A 12,441-nucleotide genomic window follows, 5' to 3' on the forward strand; every position below is an offset into this window, starting at 1 on the left:
CGTTTCCTGTCAGTAAATCAACACAGTATACTAGTCCCCTCCTGGTGAACTTCCCGCTACTGTTATACTGTACTTCCTGGAGCCAGGGTGGGCGTGCCCCGCCCGGTGGCACTGTGACTTTTCTCCGCGTGTCCATGTGAAAGTGATTAATCTAAAACTCTGCCGCTAGACGACCACGGCATTCACACGTTAAAAGTTTCATTATTAACGTTTTTTGGGGGACGTTTAGATCTTACCCACATGGGTTCGCAGTAAAAAACAACCTCACGGCGTTGGTCAACGTGCGGGGCGTGCGTGCACGCGGAGGAAGCCAAAAAGTCACACAGACCTGTCCTAAAGGTGGACATCCTGTCACCTTTTACTGAACCGCCGCACAAAGGAACTCGAGTCGACGCTAACTATTTTTAACAATGAACAATCGACAACAATACGTTTGAGGAATGTTATTTTCCCATCCAATTTCAGAGCTTTAACCTTTAATTATTCTTTCGTACAATTTGTCAAGGGAGTGAGCCTGTGTGTGTGTGTGTGTGTGTGTGTGTGTGTGTGTGTGTGTGTGTGTGTGTGTGTGTGTGTGTGTGTGTGTGTGTGTGTGTGTGTGTGTGTGTGTGTGTGTGTGCATGTGTGTGTGTGTGTGTGTGCGTGCGTGCGTTACCTGTTGTAAGGGTTCCTCAGCAGCAGAGCCTGACTGCCAGTGCAGCTATCTGATGGTGTGTGGCATCCATAGACGGGAGGGGGAACCGCATACTGCTGCTCACCTGCGCGCACGCACGCGCACACGCACACGCACACACACACACACACACACACACACACACACACACACACACACACACACACACACACACACACACACACACATATATTTTTTAATTGGTAAACACAGTGAATATCCTCACTTGCTATTGTTCATCATCTGTTTCGGCCTCTCTTTCTTCTCCATACTTTTTCATACACATACTGTTAACTCTCTCTCTCTCTCTCTCTCTCTCTCTCTCTCTCTCTCTCTCTCTGCTTTCTCCTGATATATTAAATGGCTCCCTGGACATTTCTCAACATTCCAAAACGCCTCTCGTCTCCGTTTCTTCCCGTTATCTTTGCCATAAAAATAACCAGAAATTTATGGCGGCACGACATTAAAATTAGCTCAACGCGCGCCCAAACATGTACTAGTCTAGAGGGGAGATGAGAGGAATAAATAAACATGTACTAGTCTAGCCCATTTTGACCTGAGATCAGATTCTAAAAATGTCTTCTACATCCTGACAGTTTTCTGAAAAAGCTATGTTTCTATGTCAGTCGTTCTTCGATTTTTCAAAAATAGCAGACCTACAAGCTCGTAGCGCGCCACTCGGTGGTGCGCTACGAGCTTGTAGGTCTGCTATTTTCCAATAGCTAAAGAATAACATAATGCTAACACCAAAAGGGGTTCCCGCCCTAGAGGGGAGATGCGGAATAAATAAACATGTACTAGTCGCACTGCCAGAGGAGAGATGAGAGGAATAAATAGAAGTGGTGGTACGATTTACTCAAGTACTGTACATAAGTAACGATTTGAGGTACTTTTACTTAACACCAATACTTTTACTTCTACTCCACTACATCTCGGATCCAAATATTGTACTTTTACTCCACTACATTAATTTGAAAACGAGTTATTTTGTAGAATTTGATTATTATAACAAAACATACAGTAACCATTTCAGCCCTATACAGTATTCGGCCATTTGAAAATTGTGAGCTTGTAGAAGATTTTTATACATTTGAAACTTGAAACGGGACATTCTGCATAATGAGTACTTTCATGGTACTTAAAGAACATTTTGATACCAATACTTTTGTACTTTTACTCAAGTACATACATACATACATACATACATAGACTTTTACTTGTAACATAGTATTTCTATATTGCACTATCGATACCTTTACTTTACTAAAAACTGTGAGTATACTTTTTCCCCCACTGATAAACAGGCAGATGAAAGGAGGGGAGGAGAAGGGGGCGTGTTGACCCAGGATGTGGTAGATTTACTTCTCCGTGACAAGCAAGGTCATCGCAGAGAGTTTACAACAGAGGACAGGACGGTCCCTAGGTGAGGAGCACAGAGCGCACGCACATACACACGTGCACGTTTGCACTTACACAGTCTTGCGTAACAACAACGCACCCAACTCTGCTTTTGTTTCAATTCTAGAAAGCACTGTGTTTTCCATAGACCTAAGATAAGTTAATCACTTGAACCGTACTAGGGTAAAAAAATAAAAAACATTTGGAAAAAAGTGAAACTAAATCGCATTGTGAGCTTGTAGATCTGATATTTTCAATTGGCCGAAATGTATATAGGCCTGAAGTGGTTTATGTATGTTTTGTAATAATAATCCAAATGTACAAAGTAATTAGTAACTAAAGCTGTCAAAAAAGGAAAAAAAAATAGTGGAGTAAAAGTACAATATTTGGATCTGAGATGTAGTGGAGTAGAATTAAGTATTGGTAAGTACAAATAGGCCTACCTCTGAATCTGTGCCAGTGTATATGTGCACGGCCCTTTTGCCCATACAGTTAGCGTAACAACGCACCCAAATGCTTTTGTTTTTGTTGGAAAAAACTAAATTCTAGAAAGCACAGTGTTTTCCATAGACCTAAGTTAACCACTTGAGCCATACTTACTGTAGGTAAAAAAACAAAAGGAAAATCTTTGGAAATTTCTGCGGATCAACCAATGAAACCCTCTAGGGCAGTATTATGCGTGTCTTAAGTACCAGGTCTTATGACTTAACTTAAGACCTGGAGGCGTGGTCAATGCTGTTTGGCCACTCAGCCAAATGGCATTGATCACAGACTTGAGTTGCAACTTGGATTACCTTCCTTTTGACGCACGCACGCACGCACGCACGCACGCACGCACGCACGCACGCACGCACGCACGCACGCACGCACGCACGCACGCACGCACGCACGTGCAGTTATACTGCATGGCCATGCATACTTTTCTATGAATAATTGTGTTGTTATAGTATAGACAGGCAACAAATCTAAACACCCCCTTTTGTACTAACCTACTTACTAGTCATGGTCATTTTTTTGACCAGATCACATAATGTCACATTCATTATCACAGATTCTGATGTCTTTAGTTTTGTTTTTGTCTAATCCCTGTTTTCTACCCTGTAAAATCAGATATGTCAATGTTGGCTAATTATTATCAGTAATCTTGTTATGGATTATCAGCTATAATCAGGCATTTAATTTATGTTTTAGATTTTTATTTTTATAGCATACTGAAATCGTGTTATTTGTAAATTCTATATTCGGCATTCATATTCTTTTTGTTTACAAATCATGTTCTATTAATATTTGTAATGTTGTATCCAGTTTTGTTTTTCCTTTTGCCTTTTTTTGTTTTTCCTGTTGCTGTTTTTTCTTTGTTTTTCAATTTGTCTTGTTTATTAAAAAAAAGTGATTCTGTAATTTTGTAATCTGATGATAATGTTTGCATGTCAATAAACAAATCTTTAAAAAATATATATTATTAATGTTGTTATACATACAGTAGGTAGAGGCCTCGTATAAGGCCTTTGGGCTTCTTGTCTCCTTCTGGCACTTCTTTTTATATTTTTTGTACAGTTTTTGTATTGTTTTGACATTTTGTGCTATAATAAATCAATTCAAATTAACATATTGAACATGAGCCGATCTACAAGCTCAAGGGAGGTGCTGCAGAGAACTTTGGAACTCCGGACAGAAATTCGGCACCATTACTTGCAATAGTCAGGTCATTCTTCTTTTTGAAAACCAAAATGCACCAACCGTACAAACTGTCAATATGCAAATGCTATCTTGATAATCAAGGAAATTCAGTTTATTCCACTTCTGTACTCATTTGCATTCACACTATAGATAAAAGGGCTAATTTATACATTATTGCATATATTATAATACAACATTTGAATATATTATATTAAAACAAAGGGAAAAAAACGTCAAGCTTTAGTCAGTCACATTCTTCTGACAGTTCCTAATAACACTGTTTGTCACATATACGTGTCATGTATAAAACAATAATAACAACAAAAGAATTCAAAAAGTACAATGCTAGTACAGTATACAGTGTGTGTGTGCGTGTGTGTGTGTGTGGTCCGTGTACAATACTGTTTGAACATGGATATCATGCATGTGTGTGTGTGTGTGTGTGTGTGCGTGCGTGCGTGCGTGCGTGCGTGCGTGCGTGCGTGCGTGCGTGCGTGCGTGCGTGCACACACACACTTATGTATATGTGCACAAAACAACACACACCAGAGTTTAGGTAAAGGTGTTGCTTACCCATAGTGCTCTGCGGAGTGATGGCGTCTTCATGTTTGAAGGAATGGTTGGAGTACTGGTGTGTAGGAGTGTGGCTGTAATTTCCAGGCCCGTCGAATGCAACAGCGCTGTAACCTGCAACACATAGAAATCACTATTTGTGACCTTTACCTTGCGTCTGAAAAACCATAGGTCATTCGAGTCAACCTATGTGTTAGACTTTCCCTACTTTCATGGTGTCATCACCATTGCCCTGTACAACGTTGGAGATCAATTTAAGTACTTAAAAACCCATTTTGACCTGAGATCAGATTCTAAAAATGTCTTCTACATCCTGACAGTTTTCTGAAAAAGCTATGTTTCTATTTCAGTGGTTCTTCGATTTTTCAAAAATAGCAGACAACACCAAAAGGGCTTCCCGCCCAAAATGGGTTAAACCCTAGTAGACTTTGTTGTATGTCAAATAGTAAAAATTATACACTAACTATACACACTCACAATGTGTTACAATACAGTGTCAGCGATGTGTTGAGAATCGATCATATACCTGTAGATCAATTTTCTTTTTTTTTGCCAGCTGAATGATGCTAGGGTGCATGTGGTTAAAGGATTATACCAGCAGTCTGGCATTCAGCACATTGAGCACTATATACTCTGACATTATATACCCAATCATTTTGGTACATACTTTAAGTACCGTGGTTTGTTTGACGTCTGAAAAAGCCATTTGGACTCCATTCATTTCGGTACGGTAAAACTTGCTCACTTATCTAAATCATTGCTTATATGCGTTTCCATTCACTTTACACCACGGATTGATATGAAGATTCTAGTGGTAAACTCAAGGAGAAAAGACTGATTCATGAACAAAAATCACACCCGTGTGAAGTGAGTGGTGCAACTCTGTGGAGCTTCCAGACCCACAGGAACGCTGCCAGGGGGCCGGCCCGGTTGCGGCGAGCAGCCCCGCGTCCGAAACAGTCGAGAAATGACAAAGTTAGCGTGTGGGTGTCCCAGGGGGGTCCCCAGAACATGGGGACCCGGGTTCACTGTACTGTACTGTACTGCACTGCACTGCACTGCACTGCACTGTACTGTACTGTACTGCACTGCACTGCACTGCACTGTACTGCACTGCACTGCACTGCACTGCACTGCACTGCACTGTACTGTACTGTACTGTACTGTACTGTACTGTACTGTACTGTACTGTACTGTACTGTACTGCACTGTGTGTGTGTGTGTGTGTGTGTGTGTGTGTGTGTGTGTGTGTGTGTGTGTGTGTGTGTGTGTGTGTGTGTGCGTGTCCGTGTGCGTGTGCGTGTGCTAGGCTGCGCAACAGTGACACTTGGTTGTGAAAACCAACCAAATGCTATTTCCGTGCTCGGACACAGCCAGGGACACAGGGAAACAGCCAGGCAGCACACATACAGTAGCTGTCTATAGGAGTGGTTGCACCACCACTCAAAAATCAAGTATCAACTGTCCGTCAACATACTGTAGAATGATTGAGCTCTGTCAGGACCCGGGATGTGTTTTGGACCTAAATGCAGAACTAATTTCAAAGAAGAAGCAGGAGACCAAGGAGGACAGGATAACGGAACGCAGGGGACTACACAGCCTGGGACCCGGAAACAAGCCCCCTGATAATACAATGAACCAACCAACACAGAGAGCAGTCTTAAATAGTCTAAAATAGTCTTAAATAGACTCATGGCCAGAGCCATAGAGCAAGACAGAGTTACGCAAACTCTGTTCACTTCAGTCCAATAGGGCTAGTCCAATGGTGGCTCTTCTACATAGACTTCTATTGAATGGGGACAACCGGGAGTATTGCATGGGGACAACCGGAAGTTTACGGAATGTATGGGCTCGCACGAATACATGAACCACGTGACCGTGCTGTTTTCTGCCCCCTCAATATCGCAATTCTTCTATTAGATGGCTCTGACTCTGGCCAACTATATGGCAGTCGTTAGGCCAACAGCTTGCACCTGTGGACCCGGGTGGATCCCAGACTGTGTCAATCAAGGACTCGCCAGGGGAGAAGGGGCGAGTATGCCGACATACAGTACCTGGCCGGTTAAGACTCACATGTGGCTTCCGTGTGTGGTTAGGGTTAGGTTATAGGGTTTGGGGTAGGGTGTCAGAGTGGGACAGTTAGGACCAAAGATGTGCACGAGGCAAAAATAGCATTTCTACAAACGTTGCAGCGTCGTAATGCGTTATTTTCAGCAATGATATTTGAGTGTTGAGCAAAAACAGGAGATGGCCTAGCACATTGCCCTGGGGAATACGGTCAACTAAGTACAGGGTATATCAGTGGTTAACATACAAATGGTCTACGGTATGTGATGTATGGCTGAAACTCAGAATAGGCCATTCTTTTTTATTAATGATATGGATTTCCATAAACCTGCAGTCACTCCGTTATTAACAAGATCCTGGGACCAGATATGAGAGGCCAACGCATCAATCCCTGTATACCAGTGGATTTCAACCAGTGGTCCGGGGACCACCAGTGGTCCTTCAGGGGGTTCCAGGTGGTCCCCAGCTAAATGATGGAGAGTTGGTAACCCCAAATGGACACTTATAGATCTTTAAAGATGAAGATAGGTTGAAAATGGGTGAAGTTGTCTTTTAAGTCAGTCTAATCTCCCTCTAAAGAGTTTCGAAATTGGGACACAAAATGACATAGCTAAATGTACATACTATGCAGAAAATCCTAAGCATTAATGTAACTATACTTATTAAACCCCAGCATTCACATTCGGGGAAAAACATTCGCAGAAAATAGCAGATCTACAAGTGCGTTGTGAGCTTGTAGATCGGCTGTTTTCAGTGAAAATATTTAAGTGAAAACAGAAAATACAAAAAAAACTAAAAACAGAAGACACTAGTATGAAGCCCAGAGGGACTCCGGTCAATCATGGGTTTTAAGTGGCTACACCATTTGAGTGTAAATATGCGTCCCTGTGTGCAGTTTTGCACTCTGAGCTAAATTGTCATTCATGATCTTAGAGTGTTGTTTATATGAGAGAAGTATCGTGGAGAACGTGATCTGCAAAATTTGAGTATTGGCTAAACATTTTCAAGTATCCCTGCTCTAAAGAGGAGGTTTGGATATAGTACATATTTAAGTGTAAACAATGTACCATTCAATACACATAGAGTACTGTGAAATCCAATGGACACCCATAAGCTTGGATGCAGTTAGTACATGTACGTATGTACACGCACGCACGCACGCACGCACGCACGCACGCACGCACGCACGCACGCAGAATGAGCAACAAGTGGTGTTTCTGAAATAAGACAGCCTAGACCAGAGGGTGGATCACCTATAAATTATAAATTATCTAGGTTACGAACACGCACACGAGCACACGCGCACACGCACACGCACACACACACACACACACACACACACACACACACACACACACACACACGCTTCATTAATTGCGCTGTCACCTTTACTGACTTCAGATGGCCTGGTGGGGTGGGGAGCCTTAAAACCTAATTAAAGGACTCAATTTGTCTTCCACTCACCCCGTCACATTTGTGTACGTGTTTTTGTGTCTGGTGTGTGTGTGTGTGTGTGTGTGTGTGTGTGTGTGTGTGTGTGTGTGTGTGTGTGTGTGTGTCCGTGCGTGTGTGCGTGCGTGCGCATGTGTGTGTGTGTGAGTGCATATATGCGGTATTCAACTGCAAAAGTTAAGTAAGTTGCATTTTATCTGATCACTGTAATTTCTCAATGTTTCTTTTCCTTTCATTTCTTTCAGCTTTACTTCTTTTTCCATTTTATTTTACCATGGTTAGTTTAATAGTTGATGGTAGGAGATGCTGTAAATCAGCATGCAAGCTATCGTAAAAGCGTTTTATATTAACTGTTAGAGCAATTCAAATATAAACACCTCAACAACCCTAAAATTATTGTGCTTACTGTATATATTTCATCACAGGCTGATATTTTAACTGCTCCGTTGTAAGCAAATAGATGGGACAGTTTGAGAAGGAATGGCATTGTTGCTATCACAAGGGATAATTCCAAATTTTCATTCTAGAGAATTGTGTTAACGTATTTACGTTGTGTGTCACCTGAATGCGCACGCGCCCCCCTTGATAAACTTATTCAACCCATTTTGGGCGGGAACCCCTTTTGGTGTTAGCATTATGTTATACTTTAGCTATTGAAAAATAGCAGATCTACAAGCTCATAGCGCGGCATTAGGTCTGCTATTTTTGAAAAATCGTGAAAATGTGCCTCAAATCTTTCAGAGTTTCAGTTTTAAACTCAAATCTTTACTTCTGGGGGGGGGGGGGGGGGGGGGGTCCCTGGAACAACATATTTTCAGATGGGAGTCGGCGGCATATTACATATAATTTTTGGGGTCCTTGACATGAAATATTGAGAACCACTGATATAGAAACATATGGTTTTTCAGAAAAAAATACATTTTAAAAAAATACATTTTTAAATGGGTTAAGAATAAGCTATTGCTCCACATGCACATACATCATTAAGACACCCGGGTGGGCAATCTTTTTGCTCTGCCAGGTAATCGGATTGGGCTATTCCCCCCCCCCCCCCCCAGGTTTTATCTTAACTTTATAATTCATATGATTAAGTTTATCGACTCATTTTTTGTTGTTGAATTATTGACTAAATGTATGTTTGTATTGTTCTCTATACAGTATAGCCTAAAGTGTTTTTTCACTGTCTGGCACTTGGGTGATCACGGCTGCCTTGGAAAGGAAATGTCTATAGTGATCAAGGTTGCCAACTCTGCCATGATCCTCAGTGTATGTAATAATGTATCAATTTGGAATTCTTAAATGAACACTGAGGAATGTCCTGTAGGTGACCCTCTGCGTGTTCCTATCAGCTGTACTGTGTGCTGTTTGTTTGTCTGTGTCCAGTCATCCAGGAGAGACCAGATAAAGAGGGTTTCGAGGGTGGACGAGCTCTTTGATGATGAATCCTGTTTCTTCTTCATTAATTCGTCTGCTCGATAGCTGTGTTATTTCAAATCGCTCTGTCCGATAAGGTATTTTTTTAAGCTTGGATGATGACCATCATCTGCAGTTTGTGTGACTGCATGTCTTTTCAATGGACAAAAACACGCTGGGAAGTACAGTATAAGTACAGGACACAGTGTTTGCACTCACTAATTTATGGGTATGAATCGGATCCATGACTTTTACGAACTTTATACGGAAGCTTTTTTCCTCTCACAATTTACTATACATATTATACAGTAAAACTGTGTAACAATCTTTATGAGAAATACTATTTTACAATATATAAAGGAGAGAGTTCGTTTCATTCCATCCAGAGTTGGAACAATAAGCAAGAGGATAATAGATGTACATTAAAATTCACCAAAGCAATTATTATTTTCATTTAAATATGTTTTAGTCCACTCACTGTTTGAAAATATTACTGCTTCTGATGAAGAAAGAATTTTATGCAAATAAAATAATAATAATAATCAAAATACAGGAATACGGTAAAAGCCTGTTTATCCTATATGGCATGATGATAAAATTACACACATAAATGGAGGGGAAATTAGGGGAATATAATAATTCTCTGGTGATGGAATTAAAATTGTTTACCGACACAATCTAGAAAGAATGTATTTAATACATATTGCAGGTTGCAGTATTTAAATTCCAATATCAACCATCAAAACATGTGCTATATCATCTTTTTTTTAATATTTAGCAATGCCATAATCATTCCTGTATCGACAGAGGTGCTTTAAGATTTACATGCTACAGCAGAGAAAACATGTTCACAGCCCTGGAAAAGTAATTTCGGGTGCAGAACAAAATAAAAGGACCACAAACTCGTGTAGTACATTATAATAGTAATTAAGATGTTGCTAATTGATTGCTGATCAATCATTTTCATAAAGATTGTTTTGTGGTCCAAAATTAATTGTCAGACTCACTTTGTGTTTTTAAGCCAAAATCAATATACAGTATATGCATATTTTTTTTTGTTAGCATAATGTATAGAAAATATAATAACAATAATAACAGTCCAAACCAATCACTGATAATGTACAGTATACCCACACACATCTGTTAGTAAACTTGATCACCATTATTAACCCTCATAAAGTCATTTATTTGTGAATAACATGTAACTGCTTCACCAGCTACAGTACATAAATATGCATATTATTATCCAATACAGTACCCTTTTCATTCCCAGCCTTGGATAATCAAACACACCATTTAACAGTCTTGTTTCTGTTATTTTGTTGTGCGTGTCTGTTGTGCAAAAGCCGACATTGCTTCCAACTTTCTTTTATAAAAAAGTCAAGCTTTGTCTTAATGAAAGGCCGAGCGAAAAGTCATCCGTCCAATGATTAACCGTGCATAGTAGTCTGCAGTGTCAGAGATGCGAGAGCGAGAGCTTTGGTGTTCGATGGAGCTGCTCTAAGTTTGTTAATGTTCATGTGATGATAATCATCTGGGCCGACTGTATTTGCCGTGCATGGGCAGGAATGTTTGCTTTAAAGGGTCTTCTGATTGATGAAACTCTCGCTTCTATTATACTGTACGTACACGCGTCACACACACACACACACACACACACACACACACACACACACACACACACACACACACACACACACACACACACACGGAGGCATGACGCAGCCTTACCTTGGTTCCTGCTGGGAGGCTGCGTATCCATGCAGTTGGTCAGGTAGGGTGGGTTGCTGAACATCCTGGAGGGGGGCTGGTGGTGGTGGGGGTTCGTCACCGAGGGGGGCTGGCTGGGGGGCGGAGGCGGGGGTGCCCCGAAAGCCGTCCCGTAGCGGCAGGCCCCCGTGCCGGTGAACTGTCCCGAGAAGTGGACGGTGAAGGCGCTCAGGCCGCAGTGCGGGTCCGCCTCGTGGTGGTGGGGGTCCCCCGGGGGCCCCCAGGTGGGCTCCTGCTTGATGAAGGAGTGCGGGGCCAGGGAGGTGTGCGCCGGCGGCGCCAGGGAGGAGTAGGGCGAGGCGGCGGTGTGGAAGTCCAGCACGGGGGCCCACTGCGGGGCCGAGCCGATGGGCAGAGCGGGGCATCCCGGGCTGGGCACGGGGCCCGAGGAGAGCGGCGGCACCGGAGGGAGCAGGCTGTTCAGGTCACGCACGTCTGAACTCATCATATACAGTCTTGGTTCGGACGGAACGAAGGAGACCCAAGACGTGGTTTTAACTTTGTCACCACCACCGCGTCTTCGATAACTTTACCTGCCTGTTCTTATTTTCTATCCGCGTGTCGTTTGACCGTCTTTCATACCTGTCTAGTGTCTACCTTTTGATGGGTTTGTCAGAGTGTCCTGAATGTCTAGTCCCTTTATAGCTAAACGACTGAATATCTAAAACAAACAAATAAAACACCCTGTTGGGTCCTCGGAAGTCTGCAGACACAATTCCCGCGAGTCGTCGCTCTGTTCTCTCTCTCTCTCTCTCGTAATTCTTCTTGAGTTCTTTGCTGTCGTCTGCTGTTTCTACGACATCAGGCAGCTCCGTCACGTGCGCTGTATGGGAACTCTCAAGTCCAAGAAAACTTCATGATGAAATGGAAAAGTCACAGGCGCAAAGAATATATGAAAAAAACCCAAATCATGCAAAAGCCAAATTCATTATCTTCACGGACGTGACTAAATGTGCACACTGACAGAAAAGCGTGCAACTGTCATCTTCACACAGTCAACACAATGTATCTTCTCAGCAAAGTTAGGAGTCTTTCCTCGTTGTGTGGAGAGAGATACAGTCCATTGAGATGGAGGAGAGGCTTGTGTCCAGGGCTCTGTCCGTGCGAGGGAGGAGTTCTCTCTGTGAATGGAGAAAAGAGGAGTGAAGGAGTGGAGGAGGAGGTGGAGGAGGAGTATGGAGGAGAGGAGAGGAGTAGCCCTATTTTTTCCCTCCACATCATGTGTCACTGTGTGTGTGTGTGTGTGTGTGTGTGTGTGTGTGTGTGTGTGTGTGTGTGTGTGTGTGTGTGTGTGTGTGTGTGTGTGTGCGCGCGGTGAGGGGGTGGAGTCAGTATAGGTGATGACTCTGAGGGAGCCCTTCTGGCTTCATTCATTTACTGTAGTGTAGACTGGTCCACAGTACACACACACGCAC

General features: G+C 42.4%; 1 protein-coding gene across 2 annotated transcripts in view; it reads right to left on the reverse strand.

The window, feature by feature from the left end:
* Positions 1-12,056, reverse strand: part of wt1a (WT1 transcription factor a) — a 31,706-nt gene extending 19,650 nt beyond the window's left edge. For both annotated transcript variants that reach the window (XM_079501156.1, XM_079501155.1), the window contains exons 1-3: positions 10,988-12,056; positions 4,325-4,438; positions 656-758 (exon numbers count right to left, since the gene is read on the reverse strand). In XM_079501156.1, coding sequence (XP_079357282.1) covers positions 656-758; positions 4,325-4,438; positions 10,988-11,474 — 704 coding nt within the window. In that variant the 5' untranslated portion in view covers positions 11,475-12,056. The remainder of the gene's footprint in view (positions 1-655; positions 759-4,324; positions 4,439-10,987) is intronic.
* Between the last annotated feature and the right edge of the window lie 385 nt (positions 12,057-12,441).

The sequence above is a fragment of the Electrona antarctica genome (genome assembly GCF_951216825.1).
Source record: "Electrona antarctica genome assembly, chromosome: 5".
Classification (NCBI taxonomy): domain Eukaryota; kingdom Metazoa; phylum Chordata; class Actinopteri; order Myctophiformes; family Myctophidae; genus Electrona; species Electrona antarctica.